Source organism: Tachyglossus aculeatus, chromosome 17 (genome assembly GCF_015852505.1).
Source record: "Tachyglossus aculeatus isolate mTacAcu1 chromosome 17, mTacAcu1.pri, whole genome shotgun sequence".
NCBI lineage: Eukaryota > Metazoa > Chordata > Mammalia > Monotremata > Tachyglossidae > Tachyglossus > Tachyglossus aculeatus.
The window spans coordinates 44,970,512-44,985,240 of NC_052082.1; the positions used below are offsets into that span (position 1 = coordinate 44,970,512).

At 40.0% G+C, this 14,729-nt stretch overlaps 1 protein-coding gene across 1 annotated transcript in view; it reads right to left on the minus strand.

Moving 5' to 3' along the window:
* The window catches only part of BRIP1 (BRCA1 interacting protein C-terminal helicase 1), a 120,375-nt gene that overhangs the window by 82,208 nt on the left and 23,438 nt on the right, over positions 1-14,729 (minus strand). Inside the window, exon 6 of the mRNA XM_038759599.1 lies at positions 3,702-3,992. Coding sequence (XP_038615527.1) covers positions 3,702-3,992 — 291 coding nt within the window. The remainder of the gene's footprint in view (positions 1-3,701; positions 3,993-14,729) is intronic.

Genomic DNA, 14,729 nt, shown 5'->3' on the forward strand with positions numbered 1-14,729 from the left:
AGAAGTACAGGACAGGATCCATAATTTCAGCACCAGTATAATCATTTGAATACAAACTCCTAGATGGCAGGGAACAGATTTCTTCTGCCTGTTGTAGTTTCCCAAGCTCATAATGTAGTGTATCATACCCAGCAGGTGCACGATAAATAGTACAACTACTAATTCTGCCGGTTGTTACCAAAAACAGCTGACCTTGAAAACATCTGTAGCTGGAAGAGAGTCTAACATGGATGAACAATTAATCGATATTTAAGGCATATGAGTCTACCTATAATAGAAGGCAAGCCATGCCTTGAAAACAGACCTCAAGTCATGATGTGCTAAAATAGCTAAGGGCCTGAGAAGAAACTGTGAAGTAATACAGGGCAGGGAGTGAGTCAGGTATCTGATGACTGTTGCTGACTTGTACTTCCCAAGCTCTCTACAAACAGTAAGCGCTCAATAAATACGATTGAATGAATAAATGATTAAGGCAGAGGTGGCCTGGTGTCTAACGGGTAGTGTTCGGAATCAGGAAGAGGCAGCAGGGAAGATCAATCGGGAGTGAATCTAGAGGGTCAGCAGAAATAGCCATCACTTTTAGTTCAACAACAACAGTAATGACCATTTCATCCTCTACTAATGAATGCCACAGGAAAGTTGGGAGAATCCCACGCATAGACAGTTCAACTCTAATGCCTTTCTTCACTCTCCAGTTCGGGTATGACAATGGGAGAATTGGTGAATGTTCTTCCCACAGCTTGGATCTGCTTTGGGTATGGCATGATATCCACAAGTGTAGCAAAACCAGGTTGGGTGCAAAGCATCGGACAAAGCTTAATGTTGCTAAAATGCCCAGCCTTTCTGGATTTTTGCCATCTTATAGGATTTTTACTGAGACACAGCAATGAGTGCCAAAAGTTCAAAGCATACTGCTGGGGGTGCCCTTAAATAATAAAAAAATTTTATCAAAACATACCCGTCATGATGATACCTTTGAACCATTTACCCTCTCACCCATGAATTTCCACTGATTTAGTGGTTACTAGAATGTAATTTTCTCACAATTAGAGGTTGTTCACAAACTCAAGTTCCGCATCATACTAGAAACTATTTTTTAAAAAATCATAGGACAATTTTCTTCTTACATATCTTTAAAATCCACCACGTGCCATTGATAGGTTCACTGTAAATGTGTAAATGAGTGTGTATATAAAACAATAAATTATGTTTCCATATGTGGATTCCATTTGAAATAGTGTAAGTTTCCTTAAACAAAACAAAAACTAATTTTAAAGGTCAATTACCTTCTCTTTCCAGGATGAGGAGTACTTGAGCAAAGGAAACAGCCAACAAAAACACATGTCCCTTTGTGATCAAGCCAAAAATCAGAAAGTTTACACTTGCAGGGCATTTAAATGACACAGACTCATGCACAGACTGATAGGAAAACCCGAAGAGCTCAGCCATTTTACCGGTGTAACACAACCCTAAAGGGAGATTGTCAATTGAAGTGTTATCACGCTTTACACTCTTTTCACTCAAACTGTCAGGTATCTATTTATCATCTCACTTTGGTAGTGTTGCTTTAGTAAATGCAGACACCTCCAGTGACATTGTAATTGGCCCTCATTACAATACCAAGTTACCCCAAGGGCTTGGGAACAAGAAAAGCAAATGCTCACTTACATTCATGGCACCAATGAAAACAACTTGGCAATTAAAAGCATATAGTCCACTGACGATGCATAACTCATTCAATATTTACTGATGAGCCATGACTGCAGGAAAGCAACCTTCATACAGTTTGCATTATCACTTCATCACAGTTCTTAATATTAGTAATAATGATAATATTTGTTAAGTGCTTACTATGTGTCGAGAACCGTTCTAAGAGCTGGGTAGATACAAGCTAATCGGACTGGACACGGTCCCTGTCCCACATGGGGCACGGTCTTAGTCCCCATTTTACAGAGGGGGTAACTGAGGCACATAGGAGGGAAGTGAACTGCCCAAGGTCACACAGCAGAAAAGTGACAGAGCCAGGATTAGAACCCAGGTCCTAGGCCCAGGCTCCATCCACAAGGTCATGCTGCTTCAAAAAACAATCATTTTGTGAACATTAACACTGAGACTAATCAGGAGAAAATGATGATTTGGTTATTCATTATCAAAGGTTAAAAATGACTAAAAATTCAATAAAAACTAAATTGGCTGGGTTGTTACGGGATTAGGGAAAATAAGAATACTAATGTTTTGAAACAAGTTTATGAAGTAACGAAAGGTAGATCATAACTCAGCTGTTGGGACAAAGTAGTAGGCCAATTATACAATATGTTTAGCATTAACAAAACACAAAGAACAGATCTGCATGACAACTACATGCATAGATTCCACAAAGCAAATTTTCAAAAAGTTTTGGGTAATAAAACGAAAACTATTTAGAATTGTGGGAAGCTTGCAAAGGTCAGCCAGTGGGAGAGCTCTTTCTCTGCTTTCTGATACTGATTTTGTAAAATCTATTGTACTCGAGCAACTTCTTTCTTTTGCTAAAGGGGAAAACATTGCTACTGAAAATAAAAATAACTTTGAATTTAAAGAAATAGTTTGTAAGAATTACTGTAGTCTCATTTGAGAATCATTCTGGACTTAGAATTCCCAACTTCTATTCCTTTTTCTTTTACAGATTTTGCTCTGCGTATTTACCCCAAGGCACTGAAATTTCTCAAGTGCTTAGATCCCTCCAAAGGATTAACAGAGCATAGTACCATATTTTTTCAAAATGCTTTATAATCACCAAAGAGTCTTCTAAATAAATCTATTAAAGTAGGTCTGTTTTGTTCTTTCCTTCTAATAAACACAGAAATGGAAATCGACTGGTAGAGCAATTTGTCCCAATTCCCACAGTAAGAGATTGACAGAGGAAGGATATTAGACTCTAGGGGTCTTGACTTTGGCTCTTGTGAGCTACAAAACCTGCTCTGCCTTCATTTGCAAGTGCAGTGCTTAAATGAAAGTTTGGATGACCTCCCTATCAACTACTAAGCCTACACTAACTGTTCCAAGGTGTAATTCCCAGTTTGAAAGGTCTTTATCTAACTAGTAATTGCACCCGTTTGCGGGTTCCTTGATAATCACTAGATGATTTGGTGAAATAATATATTAGTTGATAGGGAAGAGCTCAAAAATCTCTTTTGCATCACTAATCTACCCTGTCTCAAAAATTCTCATAGAGGTATTAGCTTACTTTAAATGGAATTGTCACAAAATTTCCTTGTCAGTTAAAATGAAGTCAAAAACACTTTTCAAATAGTGACTTGATGTCCTTAACTCAGATTTAAAAAAATTTAAAACAGTAGCATGTACTTTAATTTCATTTAAATAATACCACTCACCAAAGAATGAATACATTTAGTATTTTCTAAAAAAGAGGAACTAGCATTTAAGGAAAAGTTTTATTACCACTATAAACTAAAAAAAAAAAAAAATCACCGAGTTAGTTTTAGTCTCGGATAGCAAAATTTGAAGAGTGCTGAGAATAAAGAGTTTATGAAAATTAATGAATCACGGAAAAACGTGCCATTCCTGGTTTTCCGACTACGCTGGCCACAGGGAAGTGAGACGCTACTCAGTTACTCTAGTGCACATACACACACTCCCACCTACACGCATATGCAAAATTAAAATGAATGCCTTTTTTCCCTTAAGTGAAAATTACTCACATTTTTTCCATCCATAAGCTCCATACACTTTTCGTTCCTGTGGAAATTCCCGACTACCTCAGGATGTATACAAGTATGATCCCGGCTAGAAAGAATTGTCATCCGAACCCCGGAGTATGCGGTTCTCCGTAGCTCCCTAGTAATCTGAGCTATCTGCTTGTGTGTGCGTGTTCCAAAAAATATTTTGGGTATCTTGAATTTTCCTCCATGTTCTTTCCTCGGTGTACCAGGAGCATCCTTGCTCTTTTCTTTTTTAATTGAACAGGCACATCTAGTACAAGGGCCAGAAGTCTGTAACAAAAAAGAAAAGAAAGGCTGATTGATGTACTGCAAAAATAGCCGCTATTTTCCTACGATTTCTCCAAGCATTTCATTACCTGACAGTTCCAATTTCACAATTAAATGCTATTTCAAATATATTACAGTGTTTCAAGCTTCTTTGTTGAAATTAAGATGATGATCATGAAGTCAATGAGGCTTAAGACTGCTTCCCCTCATGCATACTCTCCCCCAACACCAAATAAAAAAGTTTAAAATGGGATCTTCCAGATTTCCTCGGTCTTTGAATATGTTGAATCATCTGTCCCAATAAGAACTGCACTTTTAGGATTTTTGGGGGGGTGGGGCACCAACTTCATAGTTTTGATGAAAATGAAAGGCATGAGTCCTTCTATGACTCATATTTGGTTTTAACATTTAAAAATAAGTAACCGTTCTAGCATCCGCTTAAATTAAATGTTAGCATGTAGCTTTTTCTATTTCCTGTTCATTGTAGGAACCACTGAAGCAGGTTTTATCAAGGCATCAAGGAAAACCGAATCTAAAAATTCTTTCTTTAAAAATTCATAAAAAATGTTTGGGTAGCAGCTGGTATTAAAATTCTCAATGACACTACAAAAATCTGAAGTAGGAGACAATTTTAGTATGGTCCATTATTAGAAGGAAATGTCAATGTTTAATGAGGCCAATTGCTTAATTGTAATTTCCATGAGAAACAGAATGGCCAGCCATGAAAATTCTTTGCTAATGACGAAAATACTGAAGCTTCATGTTTCACTTTTAAGTTCAATTTCATTGAAATTCCACTTACGTTCCCCAGAAAGTAAAATAATGAACACTCCAGTTTATGCCCCTACTTCTTCCCTAACGACGGCCTCTAGTTAATAGAAACTGAATCCAAAAAAAGTTTCCTAATAGAGGGCACAACTGAATTTTGCCCACTGGTCCTTAATAAGGAGAGCATCCTCTTCTGTCCCAGCTTGCTGAAAGGAGCTAAAAAGAAGGTTCAAGAATAAATATTCCATGAAGGAGATGTAAGTTGAAACAATAAGCAGAGCCTGTGAAAAACTCAACTGTTTGTAGAAGTGGCCACTGGAGCGAAAAAGCTAAACTGTATACGAGGCGGAAAAAGGTTGTAGTGGAAGGTTTTCGTTTAATGGCACACACACAGAAATATACTGTACTTGACGGCTCGGAGACTTTTTTTTTTTCCAAATTGTAATCAGTAAGATTATACTTCATAAAAAAATGTGAAGCCGTGGCGTGTCTTACACCACAATGCTGGGGGAATCGAGCGGTCTCGGCCTCTACTCTGTGGAAAAGCAAGGTCAAATTACCCCCAGTCCCACTCAACCTTGTCCACCATTAAATATTACAATACGCGATAGAAGGGATGTAAATGTGACCCTTCTGGAGCTGTCACTCACTAGGATAAAAGGTGCACTGATGTGCCAAATAAACAGCCCGTCAAAGCAGATAAAGTTACGGGCATACTGGAATTGTTACATTCCCCTCTCAGGTTGCCAGGACCAGCAGATTTCATTACGGTATGCTGCCACATTAAATAGCCGGTTCCAAATATCCTGCCTTCTATATTGAATAATTACTTATTCACTGAAAGGATAAAAAGAAGAGTTATGAATGGGGCTCTTGTCAGCAGTGAGGCAGGAAACAGCTGACATGTGGTATACGTTACATATGTGGCAATATCCGACTCAGCTTATGGGTGCACGGAAAACTGGAATGCAAATTATATCATGATATTTCTGTCTCGATTCTTTTTTGGGCTTTGAAATGATCACACTAATTAACATACTAAAAGAATTAATGTGCCCGTAAGCTACAGAATCAGTTTACGTTTTCCGACAACAGACTTTCAAATCCAGACTCAAAAGTTGCACTTAATTGGGCTCTTTCTCTTCTCGGCGATGCAGTAAAATTAATCCTTCATGGCAAGGCCTCGATATTTCATTAAGGGCTAAGTGTAAATACTGATTCTAAACACAAGGGTAAGCCGCTGCGGCAGTGTTTCCCCAAGGCATGGAAAAATCTGCCCACTTTCACTACCAAAATTATACAAAGTCACAATTCCAGTACTTTGGCTGAACTCAAATGATAAATCTTCTGCTTTTCGATTCAAACATTAAAAAAAAGAAGTGATGTACTCATACACTTTTGCACTCATGAGACAGTAACGTTACTTTAGGTGCTTGGCAGGTGGCTACAGAGGGAATTCTTAAAAGGCTGGATTGATTCTCAAACAAGTCTGTCCACCGTGGTAACTATACTACTTATATGCTCCTTCTCTCATAATAATAATAATAGTATTTGGTAAGTGCTTACTATGTGTCAAACACTGTTCTAAGTGCTGGGGTAGATACAAGCTAATCCAATTGGACACTGTCCCTCTCCCACATGGGGCTCACAGTCTCAATCCCCTTTTAACAGCTGTAACTGAGACAGAGAAGTGAAGTGACTTGCCTGAAGTCACAAAGCAGACAAGTGGCAGGATCAGGATTAGAACTCAGGTCCTTCAGACTCCCAAGCCCAGGCTCTATCCACTAGGCCACACTGCTTCTCTCGTAATCCAGAGGTTACTTTCCTGATATAGTAGGAGCCCTATGATGGACTGACATTGCTTGCTTGGGCACAAATAACTTCTTCCATCATCACCCGTTACTGATCTCCCTATGTCAAGAATGTGTCTTAGTACATTGCTCTGTACATAGTAAGGGCTCAATAAATACAATTGACTGACTGCCTCGAGCCTTTCCCTTCTTCAGTCTATCCTTCGTAGAGCTGCTTGCATCATCTTCATCATCATCATCATCAATCGTATTTATTGAGTGCTTACTATGTGCAGAGCACTGTACTAAGCGCTTGGGAAGTACAAATTGGCAACATATAGAGACAGTCCCTACCCAACAGTGGGCTCACAGTCTAAAAGACTTCTTCTAAGAATACTATCCTGAACACATCATTCCCTTCAGCATGTACCACCACTGGCTATCCATTTCACGTCGTAACCAAAAATCCCAAAACATGTAATTTAAGGCTCTCCACCAGGTGTATCCTTCTTGTTCGTCTACTCTCTTCTCCCTCTGCACCACAGTTCATTCTTTTCACTCCTACCATGCTCACCTTCTAACTGTGCCTCCCTGCCCATCAGTCAGATTTACTGAGCGCTTCTTGTGTGTAGAACAGTTTTCTAAGCACTTGGGAGAGTACAATACCAGAGTTGGTAAACAAGTTCCCTGACCTCTGTGAGCTCACAGTCTACAGTCTCCGTCAGCTCTTCCATCTCTGTGTCTTTGCTCACACCTTTCCCACAGTGCGGAACATTCTCCCCTCTCAAATCCACCAACAGCTTGCCTCTCTACCACCTTCAAAGACCACCCCCCCCCCGATAAAAATTCATTTCTTCTAAAAGGTAGCCCCCAATTATTCCCACCTTCATGATTGTTTCATCCCCTCAGTCACTCCTGGCAAACACTGGTATAATACCTCTTTACCTACTTTCATCTGGACTATTCCTTTGTCCTTATTTTGCCTTTTGGGTGTTGACAATGTGTGTTTTGACTCCCCCTTGCCTGTAAGGTTCTCATCTCAAGAGCAGGGCCTAATATTTTTGACTTCTACTATATATTTCCTAAAGTAATGTTCAACACGAACACTGGTAGAGTTCTACCACCTGCAGACCTAATTTTTGGCAATTATTCAACAACTCTGACTCCTTTAAGAAGCTTCTCACGAACTAAGATCACTCCTTATATGACTGGTCGTCGTGAGGACCTCTCCTCATTACTGAAAATGATTATAGTGAGGCTTCTAGTTACGGCTGGAGGAAGGAAAAGGAGAGAAAAAAATCAAACAATGCCAGAAGTTGACTGGAAGGGGCGAACACAACAGCACAAGGAGGAAGCCATGCGTGGGGAGGCGTGTGTAAGAGTCAGGAGACCTGGATTCTGGTCCAGTCCTGCTGTCAGTCTACTAGGAGTCCTCAGGCAAATCATTTCACCTCTCTGGGCTTCAGCTCCCCTAACAAAATGAGGATAAAATGTCTCCCTTTTCTTACCTCACAAGGAAGTTGAGATGATAAATTATGAAAATGAATACAAAAACACTTGGGATAATCTTCTCAATCAATGACATATTAAACACATACGTTCAGAGTAATATACTGTGTACTATAACAGATATATATATACATATATATACACATACATACACATACACTGAGTACTATACTCACCCCCAGAGCACTTATGTACATATCTGTAAATTATTTATATTAATGTCTCCCCTTCTAGACTGTAAGCTTGTTGTGAACAGAGAATGTATCGACCAACTCTGTTGTATTGCAGTCTCCCAAGTGCTTAGTAGTAATAATAGTAATAATGATGATGGCATTTATTAAGCGCTTACTATGATACACTAGATACAAAAGATACACTAGTTCTTTGATTTAAAAAAAACAACCTCATAACTCAGCTAGGCTTAACTGAATGCATCTTTGAGGGCTCAATAAGAATAATAATAATAATAATGTTGGTATTAAGCGCTTACTATGTGCAAGGCACTGTTCTAAGCGCTGGGGTAGATACAAGGTAATCAGGTTGTCCCACGTGGGACTCACAGTCTTCATCCCCATTTTCCAGATGAGGTAACTGAGGCCCAGAGAAGTGAAGTCACTTGCCCAAAGTCACACAGCTGACAATTGGCAGAGCCGGGATTTGAATCCATGACCTCTGGCTCCAAAGCCCGGGCTCTTTCCATTGAGCCATGCTGCTAGTACAGTGCCCTGCACGCAGTAAGCATTCAGTAAGTACCAGTGATTGATTGGAAGAGTATAATACAGTTGCTAGACTCATTGCCAGCCCACAGAGTTTAGAGTCTAGAGGGATAAAAATTCAAAACTGCTAAGTAGCGGGATTGAGAGAACAAAGATTTTTAATCATGCAAAACAGTCTTTTCTACCACATCCACTCTGCTACACCAATGGACAACTATACAGTACTGATTATATATATTGCTATATACATAATCACCGGGAGATACATTGTTCTTCGCTTCTCTCAGAAGGCTACTGTTAGGGGAAATCTTTTCACCTGCTAACAAAATGGAATCCCACTTATTTAGGCTTCACTAGTTCTGAATTTGTCACCATTCGACTACCTGCTTCCTCCCTCGCCCTCTCTTCTCTTGATAAAGGTAGGTTTAGATAACAATAATAATAGTAATAATAATGGCATTTGTTAAGTGTTTACTATGAGCTAGGCACTGTACTAACCACTGGGGTGGATACAAATCAGGTTGGACGTAGTCCCTGTCCTCCATAGGGTTTCCAGTCTTAATCCCCATTTTTCAGATGAGGGAACTGAGGCACAGAGAAGTGAAATGACTCGCCCCAGTTCACCCAGCAGACAAGGGATTAAAACCCAGGTCCTTCTGATCCCCAGGCCCGTGTTCTAACCACCAAGCCATGCTGTTTTTCTATATTGATGATAATAACAATAATAATAATAATAATAAGCAGCATGGCTTAGCGGAAAGAGCAATGGCTTGGGAGTCTGAGGACGTGGGTTCTAATCCTGACTCCGCCACTTGTCTGTGGCTCAGTTACCTCATCTGTAAAAGGGGATTAAGACGGTGAGCCCCACATGGGACAACCTGATTACCTTGTATCTCCCCCAGCGCATAGAACAGTGTTTGGCACATAGTAAGGGCTTAACAAATTACATATTTATTATTACTCTATATTGATCTAAAGAAGGAAATGTTTGAGCTCTACTGAAGTTAACAAAACCCTAAATTGGGTGCAAATATTATGAAACATGCAAACAGGATAGGACAGCTGGAAAGTGGGGTAGGAGGAGGCAGCAGCAGTAGGGAAGAGGAGAGGGGAGATAAATATCCTAGTTCTCCAACTTCCCCAACTTTCCAAAACAAAGTTAAAAAGACAGAGGAAACCAGACCAGTATAAGCACCAAAAAATTAAGCCCAAACTTGGCAACATTCAGGCATATCCATAGTGCTCATTAAAAGCATCCTAAAGATACTCAGATTTTTTACAGTTCAGATTGCCTTTCTCCTCCTTCGACCTGAACTAGTGAGGTTTTACTATAATGAACATTTTCTGATGGAGAGCAATTATCTGATAAGTAGGTCTCATCTCCTTCTGCTCTAAAGAAGAGATCTCCAATTCAAAGGATAATGGACACAGCTTCCCATGAGTACTACATCATGTCAAAGATACTACTCAATTCTGCAGTTACACTTAATTAGCTCCATTCTGCCAATACCAAACCCTGAAGGGAATACATTTAAGTTAAACCTTCAAAAATATTTTAGACAATTAAGTAATGCTACAGTAGATATTTTCTATTTGCAATTTTAGAATAGCCTATTTCCCAAGTGGTCCTATTTACAGACAACTGGTATTTCCAACATACTCTGTAGCATAACGTATGCTATCTAGAACCAGTTAACTCCCTTAAAAATGTTATTCAGAACATATTGTTGCAAGTTTGCAAGGCTTGAATTAGTTACAGCATGAATAGAAACCCTGTTTCTAAATGTAGGTGTTGATCAATCACATTTCGTGAGTGCTTACTGTGTACAGACCAGTGTACTAAGCCCTTGGGAGAGTGCAATATAACAGAATTGGGAGATACATTCCTTGTCCACAAGCAGCATGGCCTAGTGGAAAGAGCACAGGCCTGGAAATCAGAGGACCTGGGTTCTAATTCCAGCTCCTCTACTTGTCTGCTGTGGGATTCATTCATTCAATCGTATTTACTGAGCGCTTACTGTGTGTAGAGCGCTGTACTAAGCGCTTGGGAAGTACAAGTTGGCAACATATAGAGACGGTCCCTAACCAACAACGGGCTCACAGTCTAGTCGCTTAACTTCTCTGTGCCTCTGTTGCCTACTCTGTAAAATGGGGATTGAGACTGCGAGCCCCATGTACGACATGGACTGTGTCCAAACTATCTTGTCTACCCCAATGCTTAGTACAGGGCCTGCCACATAGTAAAAACTTAAACACCATTTTTTAAAAAAGCAGTCTGCAGTCAACCTCTATGGTATTAACCTCTATGAGCTTAAATATATATTACCTATATTTCTTAATCCTCCAAGGCTGAATTAAGAACTACATTTCAGTTTTTTATATTTTAAGATCCTGCTTAGGGACATCATAAGCTAGCCGAAACTCTGCATGCAGGAACCTGAGACTCTAACTATATTGCTTCTGTAATCTTACACATTGTAAAGAACCAAATAAAATGTATGTTGTGATGGAACTAGAAAAACTTTTATTTCCTTACCATTTTAACACTACTAAAAAAATAACAAAAGGATTTTTTTTTGTAGTTCCTCAAATCACAAGTGTTACCTTATCAGCTCTCCCATCTTCAAAGCTCTCTTAAAAAATCCCCCATAATATCAACCAACACTTCCCTTAGCATTTATAGATTTCCTCCCTACCATCAGCACATCTCTAACTACTGAGCCTGTTGTTGGGTAGGGATTCTCTATTTGTTGCCGAATTGTACTTTCCAAGGACTTGGTACAGTGCTCTGCACACAGTAAGCGCTCACCAAATATGATTGACTGAATGAAAGAACATATATCATTTGTATATATATTTATATATTCCATAACTTAGCTATTTTCATCCCAATACACTTGTAATTTCTCTGGTAATATTCTTGATCTTCCTCCTGCTCCCATTTTTGTCTGTCTACCCCATCAGATCGTAAGCTGAGGGACAGTGATCTACTTCAATTGTACTTTCCCAAATGCTCAGTACAGTGTTTTACACTCAGTAGGCACTTAATAAATACCACTGATGATCAACCAATCAATGGCATTTTTTGAGCACTTACTGTATGCAGAGAACTGAATTAAGCAGTTTGGAGACCATAATACAACAGGTTCCCTGCCCACAAAGAGCTTACTTAGAGTTTAGAGGGGGATATGAACCTGAAAATAAATGATGACACTCTCACTACAGAATGGAGGAGATATTGCATTCTACTTTCAAGACAGGCTTATGTCCCATCTGCCTCTTTGGCAGTTATCAAGTTCAATGATATTTATTACTCAGTGCAGCACAGAGCTACTGACATGTCAAATTCAGCATTTTCAGAGTTAGGGGTTTACATCTGAATGTCAAGTTGAATTCCACCTACAAAAGGAGAAACTAAAGCAGAGAAAAGGTAACCGCCTATCAAATTAAATGGAGCATCTATAACTCAAAAACCTAGTATCTAAGGAGTCCAGGCTCTCTTCAGTAATGCGTAGCTCTCCTTTAGCTATTCAGGAACATGCAAAAATGCAAAATGTCCTCTTTTTTTAAAGAAAAGTCAGAGGCACAGAGAGCTAAAGGTGAAAGGAGCTGACTATATCTATAGGCACTATGATCTTTGAGGCATAAGAAAAGGGGCTTATTGTTATCTTTATCTACCTTTCCCTGGTTACTAAGCCACCTGAATGATAGAGTGCTGAATGCCTGGTGTGTGAAATCTCACACAAGCACACTCTGCTAAGATATCAGAAGTGACATAACTATAGCTTTTCAAGTATTCTATTTTAAAAACTCTTTAAACAGGAGTAGGGGCTCGGCGGCCACAGTCTCATGATTAAACTGCACAAAGCAGCTGTTTATCCACTCACAGTAACCAGCAGGTGAACCCAATTCAATATTTATCACAGGCTTTCACAGATCACTGCTAACCAAGCAAACGTTTTAATTAAGCTGGGACTTGCTTCAAAGAGCTCATTCAAGATGTCAATCAGCAGGTAAAGGATCGGATACGGTGTCAGGTGAGAGTGTGTAACACAAATCCGCAACTTTCTTCATCCCATCGCTGAAAATTAGCCCGCTTTAAAGTTGGGACTCTGATTGTAACAGACTGCCAATCTTCTGGAATGTGTAACTTGAAGTCACTCAAACCCTATTGTGAGGGTTGTAAGCAATATGTTAAACTGCAATGGGCTAGCACATTAAGACAGATTCTTTTCACTGTTGTTTTTTGATACTGCAAGTGTTTGTTACACTACTCTCCATTTACTGTTTACTTTCTTACCCGGTGTAAATGGGGATTCCTTAACACGGCTGCCCCAGTTTCTGAAAGGCTAAGCTTTAGGAGAATTAATCAAGAGAAAACCACAGGGGTATAACTGGCGTCTAGATTTTGACAAGGACAGTTTTTTCCTTTGCTAGAATCCTCGGCTCGAGAACAAACTCGAGTTCCCAAACTCGAGGTCGAAGGAAGTTAAACCTGTCAGAGAGATCACCTATCTACCTTTGAGAGAAGGCCTCTGTTTTGGAGGCCCTCTGAATATGCTTCCAGAAGGAATGGCTCACTAGACAGTGCCTTCATCAATTGGGGGAGGAGGTATAGGGGAGGAAGGAGAGGCAAATGGTCTGAATTCTGGTTGCCGTGCTCCCGGTCTCTTCTGCTCCACTTTCACACAGAAGCCTTCGGCACATTAATAATTGAATATAAGAGCAAGAAACCAGAGCTCTTGATGGAGAACAGGGTTTCAAAATTAGGTTAAAGGAATTAGCCTATCACATGCATTGGACTGAGTCCTAAGGGTCCTCCTACCCTTTTTTACAGGCTTTGTTAAGCACTTACTATAATGTGCTGGCATTATAGTAAGCACTGGTGTAGATAACAAGCTCATCGGGTTGGACACAGTCCAGGTGGGGCTCACGGTCTTAACCCCCATTTTACAGATGAGGGAACTGAGGCACAGAGCAGTGAAGTGAAATGCTGGGGGTCACACGGCCATTCATGACTTTCTCACTTTTGGGGCCACTCTTAAAAGAGACTACTGAGAAGATGAGGCTTCATGAAGAATGCGGCTTCTTGGCTACTGAGTGGAGTCAGGAGAAACATACTATACCTGTTTTCAGAAAAATTCACACTCCATCTATTCACTGAAAACGTAATCCCTGATAGTCACATTTCATTTTTATTCTTCGAATCTAATTCTTCCCCTGAATACTCCAACAAGCATTTACCCTTTAAACCTTGAATATGCTCTCTGAATAATAATGATATAGTACTTAAGTACTTACTATGTGCCAAGCACTGTACTAAGCACTGGTGTAGATAGGAGATAATTAGGTTGGACAAAGTCCCTGTCACTCATGGGGCTCACAGTATAAGTAGGAGGACACACCTGGAAATTCAATGTACTAACATGGTTAAATGCTGCTGAAAGGCTTCTGACAATAGTTCATATGTAAACACTTCTCTTAGAGGGTCAATTTAGACCAGGTCTTCTTACCTTGGGCTTTTTGTTTTTTATGGTATTTTTTAAGTGTTATGTGCCAGGCACCGTACCTGTGACACATGCGGCTCACTATCTTAATCCCCATTTTCCAGATGAGGTAAGTGAGGCACAGAAAAGTTAAAGTGACTTGCCCAAGTTCACCCAGCAGACAAGTGGTGGAGTCAGGATTAGAACCCAGGCCCTTCAGAATCCCCGGCCCGTGCTCTACCCACTAGACCACACTGCTTCCTGTGACTTCCTCCAGGCTTTTCCTGGAAAGCAATTTGTTAAGGTTAGATACAGCCGAGGTCTGAAAGGGAGTGAAATTAAAGGTGCAAAGTTTTCCATAGAAGGCCTCCGATGGCAGAATTCCTTCCTCTGGTGGTCTGAAAAATCCCTACTCTCGCTTTCTTTTCCCACCAGGCAATTTTGACTTGCCTCTTTACCCCTTCAGGGAAT